The 13,193-nt window shown below is 51.3% G+C and overlaps 1 protein-coding gene across 2 annotated transcripts in view; it reads right to left on the bottom strand.

The window, feature by feature from the left end:
- Positions 1-2,254: 2,254 nt before the first annotated feature.
- PDGFRB (platelet derived growth factor receptor beta) overlaps positions 2,255-13,193 on the bottom strand; it is a 34,277-nt gene continuing 23,338 nt past the window's right edge. For both annotated transcript variants that reach the window (XM_056349443.1, XM_056349442.1), the window contains exons 17-24: positions 12,753-12,919; positions 12,373-12,491; positions 11,049-11,171; positions 9,519-9,630; positions 9,125-9,224; positions 8,899-9,004; positions 8,157-8,395; positions 2,255-7,655 (exon numbers count right to left, since the gene is read on the bottom strand). In XM_056349443.1, coding sequence (XP_056205418.1) covers positions 7,505-7,655; positions 8,157-8,395; positions 8,899-9,004; positions 9,125-9,224; positions 9,519-9,630; positions 11,049-11,171; positions 12,373-12,491; positions 12,753-12,919 — 1,117 coding nt within the window. In that variant the 3' untranslated portion in view covers positions 2,255-7,504. The remainder of the gene's footprint in view (positions 7,656-8,156; positions 8,396-8,898; positions 9,005-9,124; positions 9,225-9,518; positions 9,631-11,048; positions 11,172-12,372; positions 12,492-12,752; positions 12,920-13,193) is intronic.

Below are 13,193 nucleotides of genomic sequence, written 5' to 3'. Positions count from 1 at the left end.
GCCCCTTGCAGAGCATCTCTGATGGCAGTGGTCCACAGGTGACAAGTCACAGCCTGTACACACAAGTCCCCAAGCTGGGCTGGGCACAACTGGGGATGCTCAGTGGGACAAGCTGTCTGCTGAGGTTCCTCCCTCATTAGTGGCCATCTCTTCCTGCCTGCAGGCTGCACCCCACATTCTGTGGTTGCAAACAGCAGCTCAGCCACAGGAGTGCTGCTGGGGCTCGCATGCCCAAACAGCTCTGAGCAAGGGGCAGAGATGCTCTCAGAGGAGCTGCAGCCTTACTTTGAGTAACTTGAAGCCCAGGAATGTCTGTGGAGGCCCTGATGGCCAGGAAGGCATGCTGAGAGATGGCATGAGATTTGCTCAGTGCCTGGCTAGCTGCAGGCTGGCTGTGGAGGGGAGAATGGAGGCTGCTGTGAGCACTGGTTGGGAGCACTGGGATTTCAGGCTTGTTTCCCAGGCTGGGAGCAGGGCTGGATCATTCCAGCCCTACAGGACCCCTGCACTGAGTATAGCTGGCCATGGTGTCATGCCTGTCTGAACTGCCCTGCAGCAGTCTGGGGACACACGGGACACCCATGTACCCAGTGAACTGGTAGTACCCAAACAGCTAAAAACCCTGGTTGCAGCAGGCCAGGGTTTTTATCTGCAGTCCAAGTTTTTCTGCTTCCCTGAGCTCTTCCATGAGGTGTCTGTCTCATCACTGGAGAGAATTGTTTGAGAGTAGGGAAAATGTCCTGCTGGGAGTTCCCATGTCTGGCTACTCATTCCCAGCGCCATGACCCCTCTTTGGTGCATCCTGACAAGCAAAAGGCCTGCCAGGCAGGGATAGGGCAGTGGGAGCCAGCTGGGTTCAGGGCTGAGGTCTACCAGTTCCCCCTCCCTGCTTCCTCCCAAGCCTTTGCCGCAGCCTCTCTGGAGACAAGGTGATTTTTTTTCCCTGGCTGATTCAGCTCCTGGACAAAAATGCCCTGTCTGCCTGTTGTGGCTGAACCGTGCCAGGTGACTCAGAACATATCTGGGAAGAATCAGCCTGAGCTCGTCAGGGGGTCTGCAAACCTCCTCTCCGGCAAACTGAGCAAAGTCAGGAGCCCAGAGCAGACCATGCTGGAAGGGGGAGCCTTGCTGGGACCTGTCTGCTGCTGCAGCCAGTGCCTTCAGCCTTTGGGTACACAAGGGGTTTGCTGAGGGAGGCACGTCTGCTGCCAGTGGTGACTTGCACCAGGGCTGCATCATGCAGCCTGAAAACAGGGTCAACATAAATATATTTGAACCTCAGTTCAAAATCCCCTCTTCACAGCAACCCCAGGCTCTCCAAGCATGTGGCTCAGAGCTGGCTGCAAACAGCTCCACTCAGCAGCCGGGGGCATTTCCAGGAGGAGCAGTTTCACTGGAGCCAGAGAGGAGAAAACAGGGCTGGACTCAGAGGTGCCTGCCTCTCAAGGCACTGGGGGACCCCAGCACTTCTGCAGATGTGACTGGGGAAAGGTGAGGGGAGCAGGAGGAAAGCAAAGGGACGTGAGGACCTAAGGGAGTGGCAGTGTGGGGAGCCAGTATTTTGGAGTTGCATCTTTAAAGAGTATCAGCAACTTCCTCATCCCAGAGGGAGGGGAGGAGAGCCCGGCTCAGAGGAGGGCTGGACACGGTGAGCCCTGTGCACTGTTGTGTGGCTCTTGCTGGTGTCCTCCCCATTGCTACCTCCAGTCTCTCCCACCACCCTGAGCTACTAAACTATGTGGAAAAGTCAGCAGCTCTGTGGTGTATCCCATTTCCTTCAGCCCAACACTGTTCAGTCTGGCATCTCCCACATCCCTACCCTGATGTGAGGACAAACACAGCAATGCTCCCAAGGAGCGTGCAAGCCCTTGTCTGGGGCTACTGGCCCAAACCTCAAACACTGGGAATACACATAGGAACTGCTCCCGGTGTCCTTCCCTCCACCTGCCTCCTCCCAATGCAACACAACCCACAAGCTTGCCAGCTACCAGAGACCCACAAGCTGGCCAGCTACTAGAGACACTGAGCAGACCCTGCCCTGTTTGCAGCCCCTTTTCCTTACCACGTCTTGGGCTCAGCTGTTGCCTTGCTGTGCTTCTCTCTGCCTGGCTCCCAGCTTAGCTTTTGCTAAGCGTTGGGGTCATGCACAGCGTATTAACATGCTTACCTTCCACCACGACATGGTTAAGCTGTATTCCCAGCCCCATCTGAGTGGGAGCAACCAAAACCAGGCAAACATAGGAAGAGATGGAACTTTGCAAAAAGAAAAACACCTTTATTTTTAGACTCTTTCTTTAAAAATGTATTTGTAAAAGTTTACAGCATAAAAATAATATCTCATGGCTATAGATGTGACATAGTACAAATCCTACAAATACATCTGTAAACCTAGGAAAATGTTAACTCTTTGGTACCTTAGTCTGAACTCTGTTTTTTCCTTTGCCCTCAGGATGACAAGACAGCATGGAGGCAGGGGCTGATTCTGTTCAGAGATGCTGCAGAGTAACAGTGCGATGCAGCAAGCCGTCGCAGCAGGAATGGGAGAGGGCAGACGGCACGCTTTGGGCAAGCTTTGCAGTTCTGGTGCAATCCATGGAGGAGGAAAGGACAGGAACGATGGGACATTGCAGGCCTTCCAGCAGGAGTTGGCTTCTCTGCCTCCTCCCACCCCTGCAAAAGTAATTTCTCCAAAGTGCTGCTGGAGCTGAACTGGAGCAATTCCCCAGCCTTTGCCAAAGCCAACTGGATCCATCTTGGCATGTCCCAGAGACTTCAGCCCTTCGGGTGAAACATGGGAATTATGCTGGGACCCCAGCAACCCATGTGCTGCCCCATGAAATCTGACTTTTTAAGAATACCTGGCCTGCCCCAGGCAAGTCCTGTAGACATCATGGTGCTGCCACTGTTACAGTCAGCGCTGACCACCCATCATCCAGGCAGGGCTGGGATCTGCTGCGGGAAAGACCTATGCATGGCCTGGGAGCTGCTGGGTACCCAGTGAGGACCTGCAGCTGCCCTGGCTGCTCTCTGCCTATGCAACAACCTAGGGCAAAGGCTGCCAAAAGACTGCCGAGGGCTGCCAAAGGGCAACCTTCACGTTTCCAAGTGGGAGGGCAACCAGGCTGCATCTGGGCTCCCTGGGTCTGGCTTGGCAGCCCACTGCTCTCCTGTTTGTATGGGAGATCCCGTGGTTTGCACTGGGAACTGGGAACACTGATCCTAGGACCTGAGCTAAGCACTGAGCCCAACCAGAGCCCTTCCTCGTGCCTGCGCGTTGGAGCATGGGGTTTGCTTCCTTAGCACATTAGCTGACATCTTGTTTTAGAAAAAGCCCCCAAAAGGAGACATCTGTGAAATCCCCTTCTCCAGGTCTGCCCAGCTTTACACAGGCAGACCTTGGGCTTCCCCATTGCCCAAACCTAACCCACTGCCCAGCACCCTGTATCTGCGGTGCTGTCTCTCCCCCAGCTCAGAGCCCTGACTGGGAAGAAGGGGAAGAGCCATTTCTCACTTCTGGATGACTTCCTCCTGGCTGCACATCTGCACTGCACTTCTGCCTCCCGTCCCCATGGGACTCTACCACAATCCCCTTGGCAGGTGAACAGAGACAATTTAGTTACAAGTAAAGTCCGCTGTGCTCTAGATTTCTTAACACAACACAAACACTAAACGTGACATTCTCACTTAAAAAAATAATAACACGCTCAAACCGAGAAGGACAAAAGGATTAAAACCTGTGCACACATCAGTCTGAGAAGCATCTTAAATGTGGAAGGAGACACCAGAGTGTCGCATTAGTTTCTGGGATACACTTAGGTATGTATGAAATAGTGACTGGCAGTAGGATTATGCATATACTGGTGCTGATAATGACATAACAGCTGTAGAATAAAATATAATCTACAAATAAAAGATATTGCACTAGAGATGAGCCCAAGCTGTGGCATGTGTCCCTTTTAGGAAGGCTCAGTTTGGGTCCACCTCTAAACACAAAACCACAACCAAACAAAAATACTGATCATTGAAATTAAAAACCCAGAGGGACCGGTTCCTTTCAGAGTCTCACCGGAGAATTTATGGCTACATAATTGATGGGCACAGAACAACTGACCATTTCTCCAGGCCCTTACCCACTGGGCCAGGCAGGGACTGGAATGTCGGCAGCAGAGAGAGAGGGAGCAGGGGGCTGGAGCTGGCTCCCCGAGCAGGGGGAGCTTAGCTGGGGGGCTGCTGCAAGCCCCAGCCCTGCCAAGCCCTCTCTTTGAGGAGAGTTGCAGGGATGCTTGGCACAACGTTGGCCTTGCCCAGCTGCCAGCCTGTTCCTGGTTGAGAAGATCTGCTTGCTGCAGTGGGTGTGCATGACCTCACAGAATGGTGATGGGAATAATTGAGTAAGGACAGGAAAGTACCACAAAGTGCAAGACTAGGCCCTTGCAATCGCTGGGCCAAAGGCAAATATTTGGTCATATTTCTCTGGAGTGGTGAATGGTACCATTGTGCAGACAGTCCGGCGTACCTACTTTAAGAAGGAAGAGCGAGGTGGGGTTAGCACCCCACCCGCAGCCAGAACAGGTTTTGGTGCAAAAAATAATTGCAAGAAATCTACAAATGGGACAAAATGCAACAGGCATCCAAGTGTAGCTAATGCCTAAATAATAGGACAGAGTACCTGAGGTCCCCCAGCAGGGAGATGAAATAGATCTCTTCTTTCAGGACTGTGGAAACTATCTGATAGTGGGGAATTAGTAATTCGATTAGTAATTAATCTGTACAAGGTGAAGTTTAGTATGGGATTTGTGAAGTTAATAAGCAAATGGCCAAAAGGAGGGTGAGAAGGGGTTAATTGATGGGGAAACTTTTGGCCTGGACAGAGGTAGTAAAAGTAGCTCTCTAGGGTTGCTCCTGATGCTAGAAGTATTTAATATTTGTATTAGTCAGTCCAGCCCAAAAATAAAAGTTTGTTAACAAAATGTGCTGATGACCCAATGTCTGGAACAGCAGGGAGTATCTTGGTTAGAAATGCTGGAAGAGGAGAAAGACATAGGTGCTTAGATTGGTCAGAGGATGACTCCAAACTACCACTCTGTTGTGCCTGGGAAAAGGCCAACATTACCCAAACCCACACCAGGCAAGTCAAATCCAGTACAAACCAGAACTATTAATGCCCTATGCGAGGTCTAGACTTGACCTCACCTGGAGTACTGGGTACTTCTGGTCATCTTAGACAGAGGATGACAATTTAATGGAGCTGGTGCAGACAGGGGCTATTAGGATGATCTGATGTGCCATCCTATGGGCTCAAGTTGCAGCGACATGGATCCTACCAAGCACCTTACATGTTAGAATAATAAAGTGGTCTGACCCTACGGTCTCATAAGTTACTGCTTCTCCACAGTTAGGATCATTTCTGAACTGCGGCCATAGAAAATGGCTCCTTCATTACAAGCCGGAGGAACAGAGCATGGAAAAATAGTTGTCATTCACAGTGTGTTTCCTATGGATGGTGCAGAATCTGACCACATGGGCTGAAAATATACTCCACCGGCTGCCAATAAAAGTGCTATTTCTTCTGTTCACATTTTACCAAGGACGTCAGCCCACAAAACACCTACTCCTCTTCTAGCTGCATAAATGGCAACACTGCAACAGTAGACAACTTAAAACAGAAGCTGTTTTGCTGGGGATTTCTGGAAGTCATTTAATATTTTTGAAAGAAAAGAAAAATTCTCAGTGGCTCTGAGATGGCAGAAGCCCAGAAAGATGCTGATTGAATTTCTGAATTTTTAAACCTGCCTTTGCAGTTTTCGTAGGATGCACAGAGAGATGTGCCTAAAGTAGGGCAATGAAAGGGTTAATGGGAGCAGTGGGTATGCATCGAACAGAGCTCTGTGCAAACTCTGTGAAACTTCTCCTTTCAGAAAAAAACCTGCTAGTTTCTATGGTGTCAGACCTGTTGTTTTTTGGGGTCCAGCTTTCATCTCTGTGGAGGCTGGGTTCACTGATTTCAAAAGCCTGATGTTCCTCCTACTTTGAGTCTCCTCATTCAAATGCCAGCTGAGAGCACAAGAGCTCCCCGGCCTGCCTGTGCGAAGTAAGGAGGTGAGAAGCAGGAGGAAGGTTTCTGCCTTTTCATTCTTCCAAACTCTTTCCAAGAGAGAGGAATCCTCCCCAATTCCTCTTGCTCTGCTTGGTTCCCCATGATGCTTCATCCACAGCCCTGGCAGGCTGCAGGTGGCTATGCCTGGCCCTCAGAAAGTAGCAAGTGTGAGATACAGCTCAGCTGTGACCAAACAGCTTCCCAGCTTCTCTCCCTCTCTCTCTTTTGAGGTGTCCCTGGGTTAGTGTTCTGGCATCCTTATTGCTCCCCATAGCCTTGCTAAGACTCAGGAGGGACCGGTGGGACCTCCCATCCTGAGAAAGGGTCTTCAGGTGAACAGTCTATCAAAAGGGAGCACATGCTTCCCAAAGATAAGACACAAAGGTTTTGCAGCTGGCAGGTTTATATGATTTCCCAGCAGATGAGCTGGGCTTAGTGGCAGTAGGTTAATGAATAGCCATATTGCTTCCTTATACTGGCCCTGGCTAGTGGATTAATAGTATATTTTTTTCCCTTTAAATCTTCAATGGAGAATAATTAGCTTACTGTCCACACAGACTACACAAACAACACTGGACTGCCCTCTTTGCTACTGCAACAGAGTCCTTGTGAGAGCATTTGGAGTTCCTGGCGTGCCCTCGGGGCTCCTGGTGCCTTTCTGGGCACAAAAGGGTTCAGGGCGTGACAGCCCCTCTAGGTGGGTGCAGAGCTGTGCCCCAGAGCCAGGGGCACCTGTAGTGCTTGTGACACTCTATCCACCATAGAAGAGCTGTCAAGAAAAGAGAACGGTGATTCAGGATCTCTGAGACGCTGGCTGGTCTCTCCAGGACTTGGCTGTGCTTGGAGAAGAATCTACCAATGTACTCTTGATCTGAAGCAGCTGCAGGTTGGTGTTGCAGGTTCTCTACACCCCAGCAATAGGCTCCAAGCAAGTCCCAGTGGCATTTCACAGAACCACGGTGTGGCTAGTGCTGAAACCATCAGAGAAGTGCTGGTGCAGAGGAGATGAAACTCACTGCCATAGAGGGGGAAGAGGCTGGAGTATCATCTGTAGCAATGCAGAAAGTGTCATCTCTTATGGAGATTCAACCCACATCTTCCACTTGAAAAGAAGATGTTGGTCTGTGAGATGTCTCCCTCCTGCAGTGGTTTGATCACTGAGGAGGATGTGGCAGTGATCTGGAAGGTTGCTGGCACTAAGCCACTTCTTTGTAAGGAAGAAGGGGATGGTAATGGGGAAAAGTCTTTCATTCCCCATCCAACACTGGGAAACGGGAAGGAAGGAGGAATGGTGGGACAGGTGGGGATGTCCCAATGTACAAGCCCAAAGCATGACGCTCTGTGACATCTGGGTCAGCCCCTCAGCTGGCCTCTCCGTAGGGAGATGCAGAGTCAGCCCAGCTCTGACTACAGGAAACTCTCCTCCACCTCTTGGTGCCTGGTGGTTGGCTCCTGGCAGCCTGGGTGTGGGTCAGAATCCTGGTCCTCATCCTGCCGGAGGCCCAGTGGGCTGTCACAGGATATTGTAGACGATGTGTTGGCCTCATTCAGCATAGAGCTGAAGGGAGACAAGAGGGAGAGAGAAATGAGTGCCTTGTCCCAATTGTCCTGGTGGGAGAGGATTCCCAACAGCTGAGAAGTGTGTCAGGCTCCCAGCAGCCCCACTCCGAGTAGCTTTCCACAGAAGAACAGACATTATCGGTTGGATCTATTCAGCCGTCAAACACAACACACAGCCAGCTGGGTTCTGCAGACCATGGGCCCCTGTGTGCCCTTCTCCTTAGGAGTGGGTTCGTTAGTCCCCAGCTGTGCTGGCTGATGTACAAGGTTGTGACACAGCACCCTATCTTAGCTCATGTCCCAGCTCTTCTGGTTCCTGTCCATCCCTGCGGGCCCATGCAAGGCCACAGCACCTCAGATGGAGGTGACACTTCCCTCCTCTCCTGCTAAACCCACCTCTGGTCTATCCCTCAGCAGAGCATCCCCATTTCCTTGAGGCCCCTGTTTTCAGATTTGGGCAGTCAGGTGAAGGGATAACATTCAGAAGCAATGTTTTTACCTGGCCCGGCTGATGGAGGCCTCCTGAGGAAGATCACAGATTGTCTCAGGTTTCGGGTCGGGAAGAGGGATGATATAATCATTCTCACCCCCGTTCTGGTGCACGGCTGTGTAAAGGATGCTGCCAGTGGGGGAGCTGGCAGCAGCCCTGGTGTTGTTCAGCCCAGGGATTGTGGGTCTTGTACGAACAACAGCAGGGTGGTCACTCTTCATGAACTCTTCATCCACCTGGTGGTACCTCTGCTCTCGCAGGGCAGGTTAACAAAGAAGCAGGAAGGTCTCGTAAGTGGAGGAAACGCACTTGTGCTTTATTTGCTTTCCCTGTCTGCTAGGTTTTTTCTGGAAGGGCTGGCATCTTCTAGCTGGGTTCAACTACCCTGACTCCACCAAAGACAGATCATGAACATTTCCTAAAGGAGAGATCTGGGGCACAACTCCACGGTTCCAAAATACTAAACAGTTGGAGGCAGGTTTTTGATCTCCTGCCAGTTCTGATTTCTGCAGTTGCTGAGATGCCAGCTGTCTGTCTAGTGATGCCAGTCGTCTCAGCAACGTTCCCAGGATGCCCAAACCATCTCCACTGGCTGTTCAAACTAATGCAGCCTTAGTCACAGCAAAATCTGCTTGCACAGCAGCACTAAACACTGGTCTCAAACCCTGATCCATGGCCTTAACTAAGGGGGCATCCTCCACAGAGCACTAATCTTCTTCTGTACCTCCAGCACAGGGTCCTTTGAACATACCTTTCTGTAGCAATCCACCAAGAGGTTTCCCATAAGCACCACCAGCTGTGAGAAGGATGGTCTGATCTCAAATTTCTCCTCCCAGCACTTCTGCATGATATCATAGCTAGCAAGAAGGAAGAGAGAGGGTACTCTGGTGACTTAGCAGTGGGGAAAACAGAGGCAGAAAAGCTTCTGCAGTTTGTGTAGGGCAGGCCCAGGGCAAATGTATATGAACAGCACTTACATTTCATCAGAGGCGTGGGTGGGTTTGGACATCCGATAGCCACGTTTGATGGCATTATAGAACTGTTCGTTCATAGGCAGTTCGGGGTACGGAGTCCCCCCTGGGTGTAAAGGGAGAGCATGAAATCAGGCTGGTGCATTGTCTGCCACCCCCATGCCAACATGCATTTCACACCATGGTTTCCTTTTTTCATTACCTTTTCCGTTTCATTTCACTTCCAAATGGCAATGTCAGCATGGGAAAGAAGGAGACAGGGAATGAAGTGCTACTCTGACTGGTAAGGTTGGGACTGGGACTTGTGGATTAGAAGTTAAATTCTATTGTCTCTGGGAAGGGATCCCTGCTAACACGTTACCAGACCTATAGACACCACCATGATCTCCAGGACACTTACCTAGAGTGAATATCTCCCAGAGGAGAATCCCAAAGGACCACACATCACTTAGGGTGGTATAGAGGTTGTTGAAGATGCTCTCTGGAGCCATCCACTTAAGAGGCAAGAAGGTCTAAGAGATAAAAAATGGAAAAAGAGAGTCAGTTGCATCTACAGCACTTGTTTTGACAGGTGAGACCTGACACCCAATTTACAAGAAGAGAAGACCCTTCAGAGCTGCCCATCAGCTGAACACATGTGCTGACATCTGCTGTCAGCCACTTCTCAAAAGGATCAGTTTCCTCTTTCCTTGTGCAGGATGAACTCAGCAGGCAGGAGGAAAGAGTGTGTGTGCCACAACCATTTCCATCACTGTCTGCCATGATGAGCTGTCATGGTGTGCATTCTCTGTTCTCTAGTTCTTGGGAAGCCCATCACTGGCTGGCACAACATGATCACAGCACTCCTGAAGGGAGTCCAAGCCTATCTGGATTATGGAAACCTGAGACCAGGCTGGAGAGGGCTATGGGGTGACCAGAAAAGAGCTGAAGGACACATCCAGCTTTTCTGTGCTCTTACTCAGAGTGATACACAAAAAGGAGCCTCACTTGACCAGCTTGTATGCAGCCCTGGCTGTGCTGTTCCTGGGATTTGCTTGCACAATGAATACCAAAATAATCTCCAGGAAGGATTGCAAAGGGGCCCAGTTTCATTTCCTGTTTTGGAAGGAAAAACAGCTACGCCAAGGCTGGACTGGGAACCCAGCCCCTCTGCAGGAAGGTCTCCCTGCCCAGGCACTAAGTACCTGTCTGCCATCCTGTGCAAAGGGAAGAAAGCATGAGTGAAATCAAGTAGTTCATAGTGTAGATAAATATCGGGATTTGAGGGGCCTGGCTCTGCTCTCAGCTCCCCCAGACTCCGTTTCTCTGGGAATCACATGGCCTGCTTGGCTGGGATGTATATTCCCAAATGCCCCAGGGCTGGAATGGACATGTTGTTGTTGAAGTCACAGGGGAGGTTCTGGGGAAGCTCAATTAAAGCCTCATCCTCTCCTGCCTAGAAAGATTGGAGCTGTCTTTCTGGAAAGTAGCTGCTCGCAGGAAAACACTTCCTCTTACCCTGTGGTCTAGTGGTTAGAGCAGAAGTCTGTGAACCTCTTCCCAGAGTGTCCAGTGACTCACTGGAGCACTGTCAAGCTGCCTAACCTTGCATTCCTCCTGCCCGCAGCTCAGGACAGGACTCAGTGCTGTGCAGGGAAGGGATGCAGCACTGCTGCCAGTGATGGGCTGTACAGGGGATGATCCTTAGTTTTGCTGCTGCTGCCCAAGTTCTTCTGTAAGAGCCTGGAGATATGGTCATGCAACTGCTATTCCACAGCATGCAGAGCGCATCAGGTGCGGGATGGATGGCTGTTGACACCATCTCCTGGGAGTTCTGCCCTGCGACCACCCTTGGGCACAATGATGAACAGACAACTCACAAGGAGAGCATGTAGGGGGTGCCAGGCCCAAAGCACCAGGAAGGAGGGGCTTGATTGCTCATGGTACTCACGCTGCCTTTGGAGATATAGTTGGAATCCCTCATGATGTCCCTTGCCAGGCCAAAGTCACAGATCTTCACCAGCTTTCCCTCACAGATGAGGACGTTCCTGGCAGCCAGGTCACGATGCACACACTGTAGGGGGGAGACAAGGCACTGTCACCGCAAGGGGCCCCATGCAGCCCAAGGAAGCAGCCCAGCTCCAGCGCTAGCACATTCCTGGGGCTGCAGGAACAGGAGTCACCTCACATCATCTCCTCCATCTCTAGGGACAGCCATGGCTCAAAGCCACTAGCAATGCTACCACATTTTCACTGCTCATCTGGACTGCTACCCCTGTGACAGCAACAGGCATACAAATCTGGCAATGGTAATTTGAAAAACCCAGCAGAAGGGGGATTGCCAGGGCCTGACCAAGCAAGGGGGCTGGTGGGCTGGCAAAGAGGGGATGTCTCCATGTCTGGATGGCCCAATCCAGCAGTCTGAAGACATCAGAATTACACCAGCCTAGCTTGTGCCTCCTGGTTTGCCAGCATGTTGGGTGTTTTCCATATGAACAGCCCTGAGGTTTGCTCAAGACCCTGCCAGACACTACTAGCAAGCATGGTAATTTCGCCACTGTAAAGTGTGACTGTGGGAAGCCGGGACCTCCTCTTCTGTGCTCTATAGGGGAGCGCTGACCATACACTTTTGGGATCAGACTGGCTGGCTGGAGGCAGAGAGCCAGGAATTTCTCTCCACACATCATTGATGCTATCCCTATCTCTTCTCTTAGCCCCACCCTGTGTGATGTTTCACATGGTCCAACTACATTACTGCCTGCCCTGGGCTAAGCCAGACCTTAGGAAATCCCAGAGTCAAGTCCTCTGCAGTGGAGAGGATTAATTTCCACTAAACAAGCACTTCTGATGAGGCCTGGGGGGCTCAGAGCATGTGGTGCAATAGGGGTGTCCATGGAGAGTAGTAGCTCTGCTGCAGACTGCCCTGTGCTTTAGCACAGGGAAGCTATCACTGTTCGGTCATCCTGGTTAATAGGGATGATATAACACCACAGCTGTGCCGCACATGGCTTGGGAGGAGCCCAGAGTCACAAAATTTGAGGTCTGAAGCTAGATCTAAGCCAGGGTTTGCTATCACGTGCAAATATAGTCATGCTGATCCCCAGGGCTGTGTTTCCAGAGAGAAGTGGTCAGCAGCTCTTCAACTGCACGACTACTTCTCCCGTGAGGATGTTGGCATGGACAGAGGGACAGTGAGTAGAAGCTGACCACAGGACATGGCAGAGCACTGTTGGCCTCCACCACTACAGGCACCATGGACCAGCCAGCATACGTACATTTTTGGAAGCCAGGAACTCCATCCCATTGGCCACCTGGAAGCTGAAGCCCACCAAGTCCATGTAGCTGAGGAGCGGAGACTCATTTATCAGTGTTACCCGGTCTGTTCTTTCAGGAGCTGGAGGGCAAACGGAGATGGATGTTGGTGTTACTCAGCACACTCATGGGCTGCCAGCCAGCAGAAGGACCCACTGGGGAGTGCTCTGCCTCCAGCAGCAAAGGGAGAGAGCTGGGAGCTCCCGTATGAGGGCATCTGCCACCACTGCTGGATTCGTCCCAAAGGTGACCTTTGCAATATGGACCAGCTCCCTCTGCAAGCAAAGCCATCCAGCGCCCCAAGTGCAAGCATCTCTTCCTCCTGCCGTGGCTGAGCTGTTACCTGATGGGGAATAACTGTCCAGCTCGTACGGGGTGCCGTAGTTAGAGGACTCGATGTCAGCATACTTGACTTCACCCTTCATGTCGGACATGGGCACATAATCCAGGGAGTCGTCCTTGCTCATGTCCATGTAGCCCCCATCGCTCTCAACAGACAAGGAGAGGTGACTGTGGAGGGTAGCAAAGAGGCTGTTCAGATACAGAGGAGAGGAGGAGACACAGGGGATGGGGCAATGATTTGTGGGACTGCAGCTGCTGAACCCCGGCACTGAAATGTCCCACACAGCAGGGAAAGAAGTCATACATCACACATGGGAGAAGTGCAAATGGCACCAGAGACCTCCTTCTACCACCTTGTAACAGCTCAGGTGTCCTCAGCATTAGCTTAAACAGCCCTGCCATATTCCCTTGTGGGTCTCCAGGTGTCCTTGCCCACAGGCTG

Source organism: Falco biarmicus, chromosome 8, assembly GCF_023638135.1.
Source record: "Falco biarmicus isolate bFalBia1 chromosome 8, bFalBia1.pri, whole genome shotgun sequence".
Taxonomy (NCBI): domain Eukaryota; kingdom Metazoa; phylum Chordata; class Aves; order Falconiformes; family Falconidae; genus Falco; species Falco biarmicus.
Note: the sequence above shows the minus strand (reverse complement) of the source record. Positions and strands in the feature narration are given on the sequence as shown.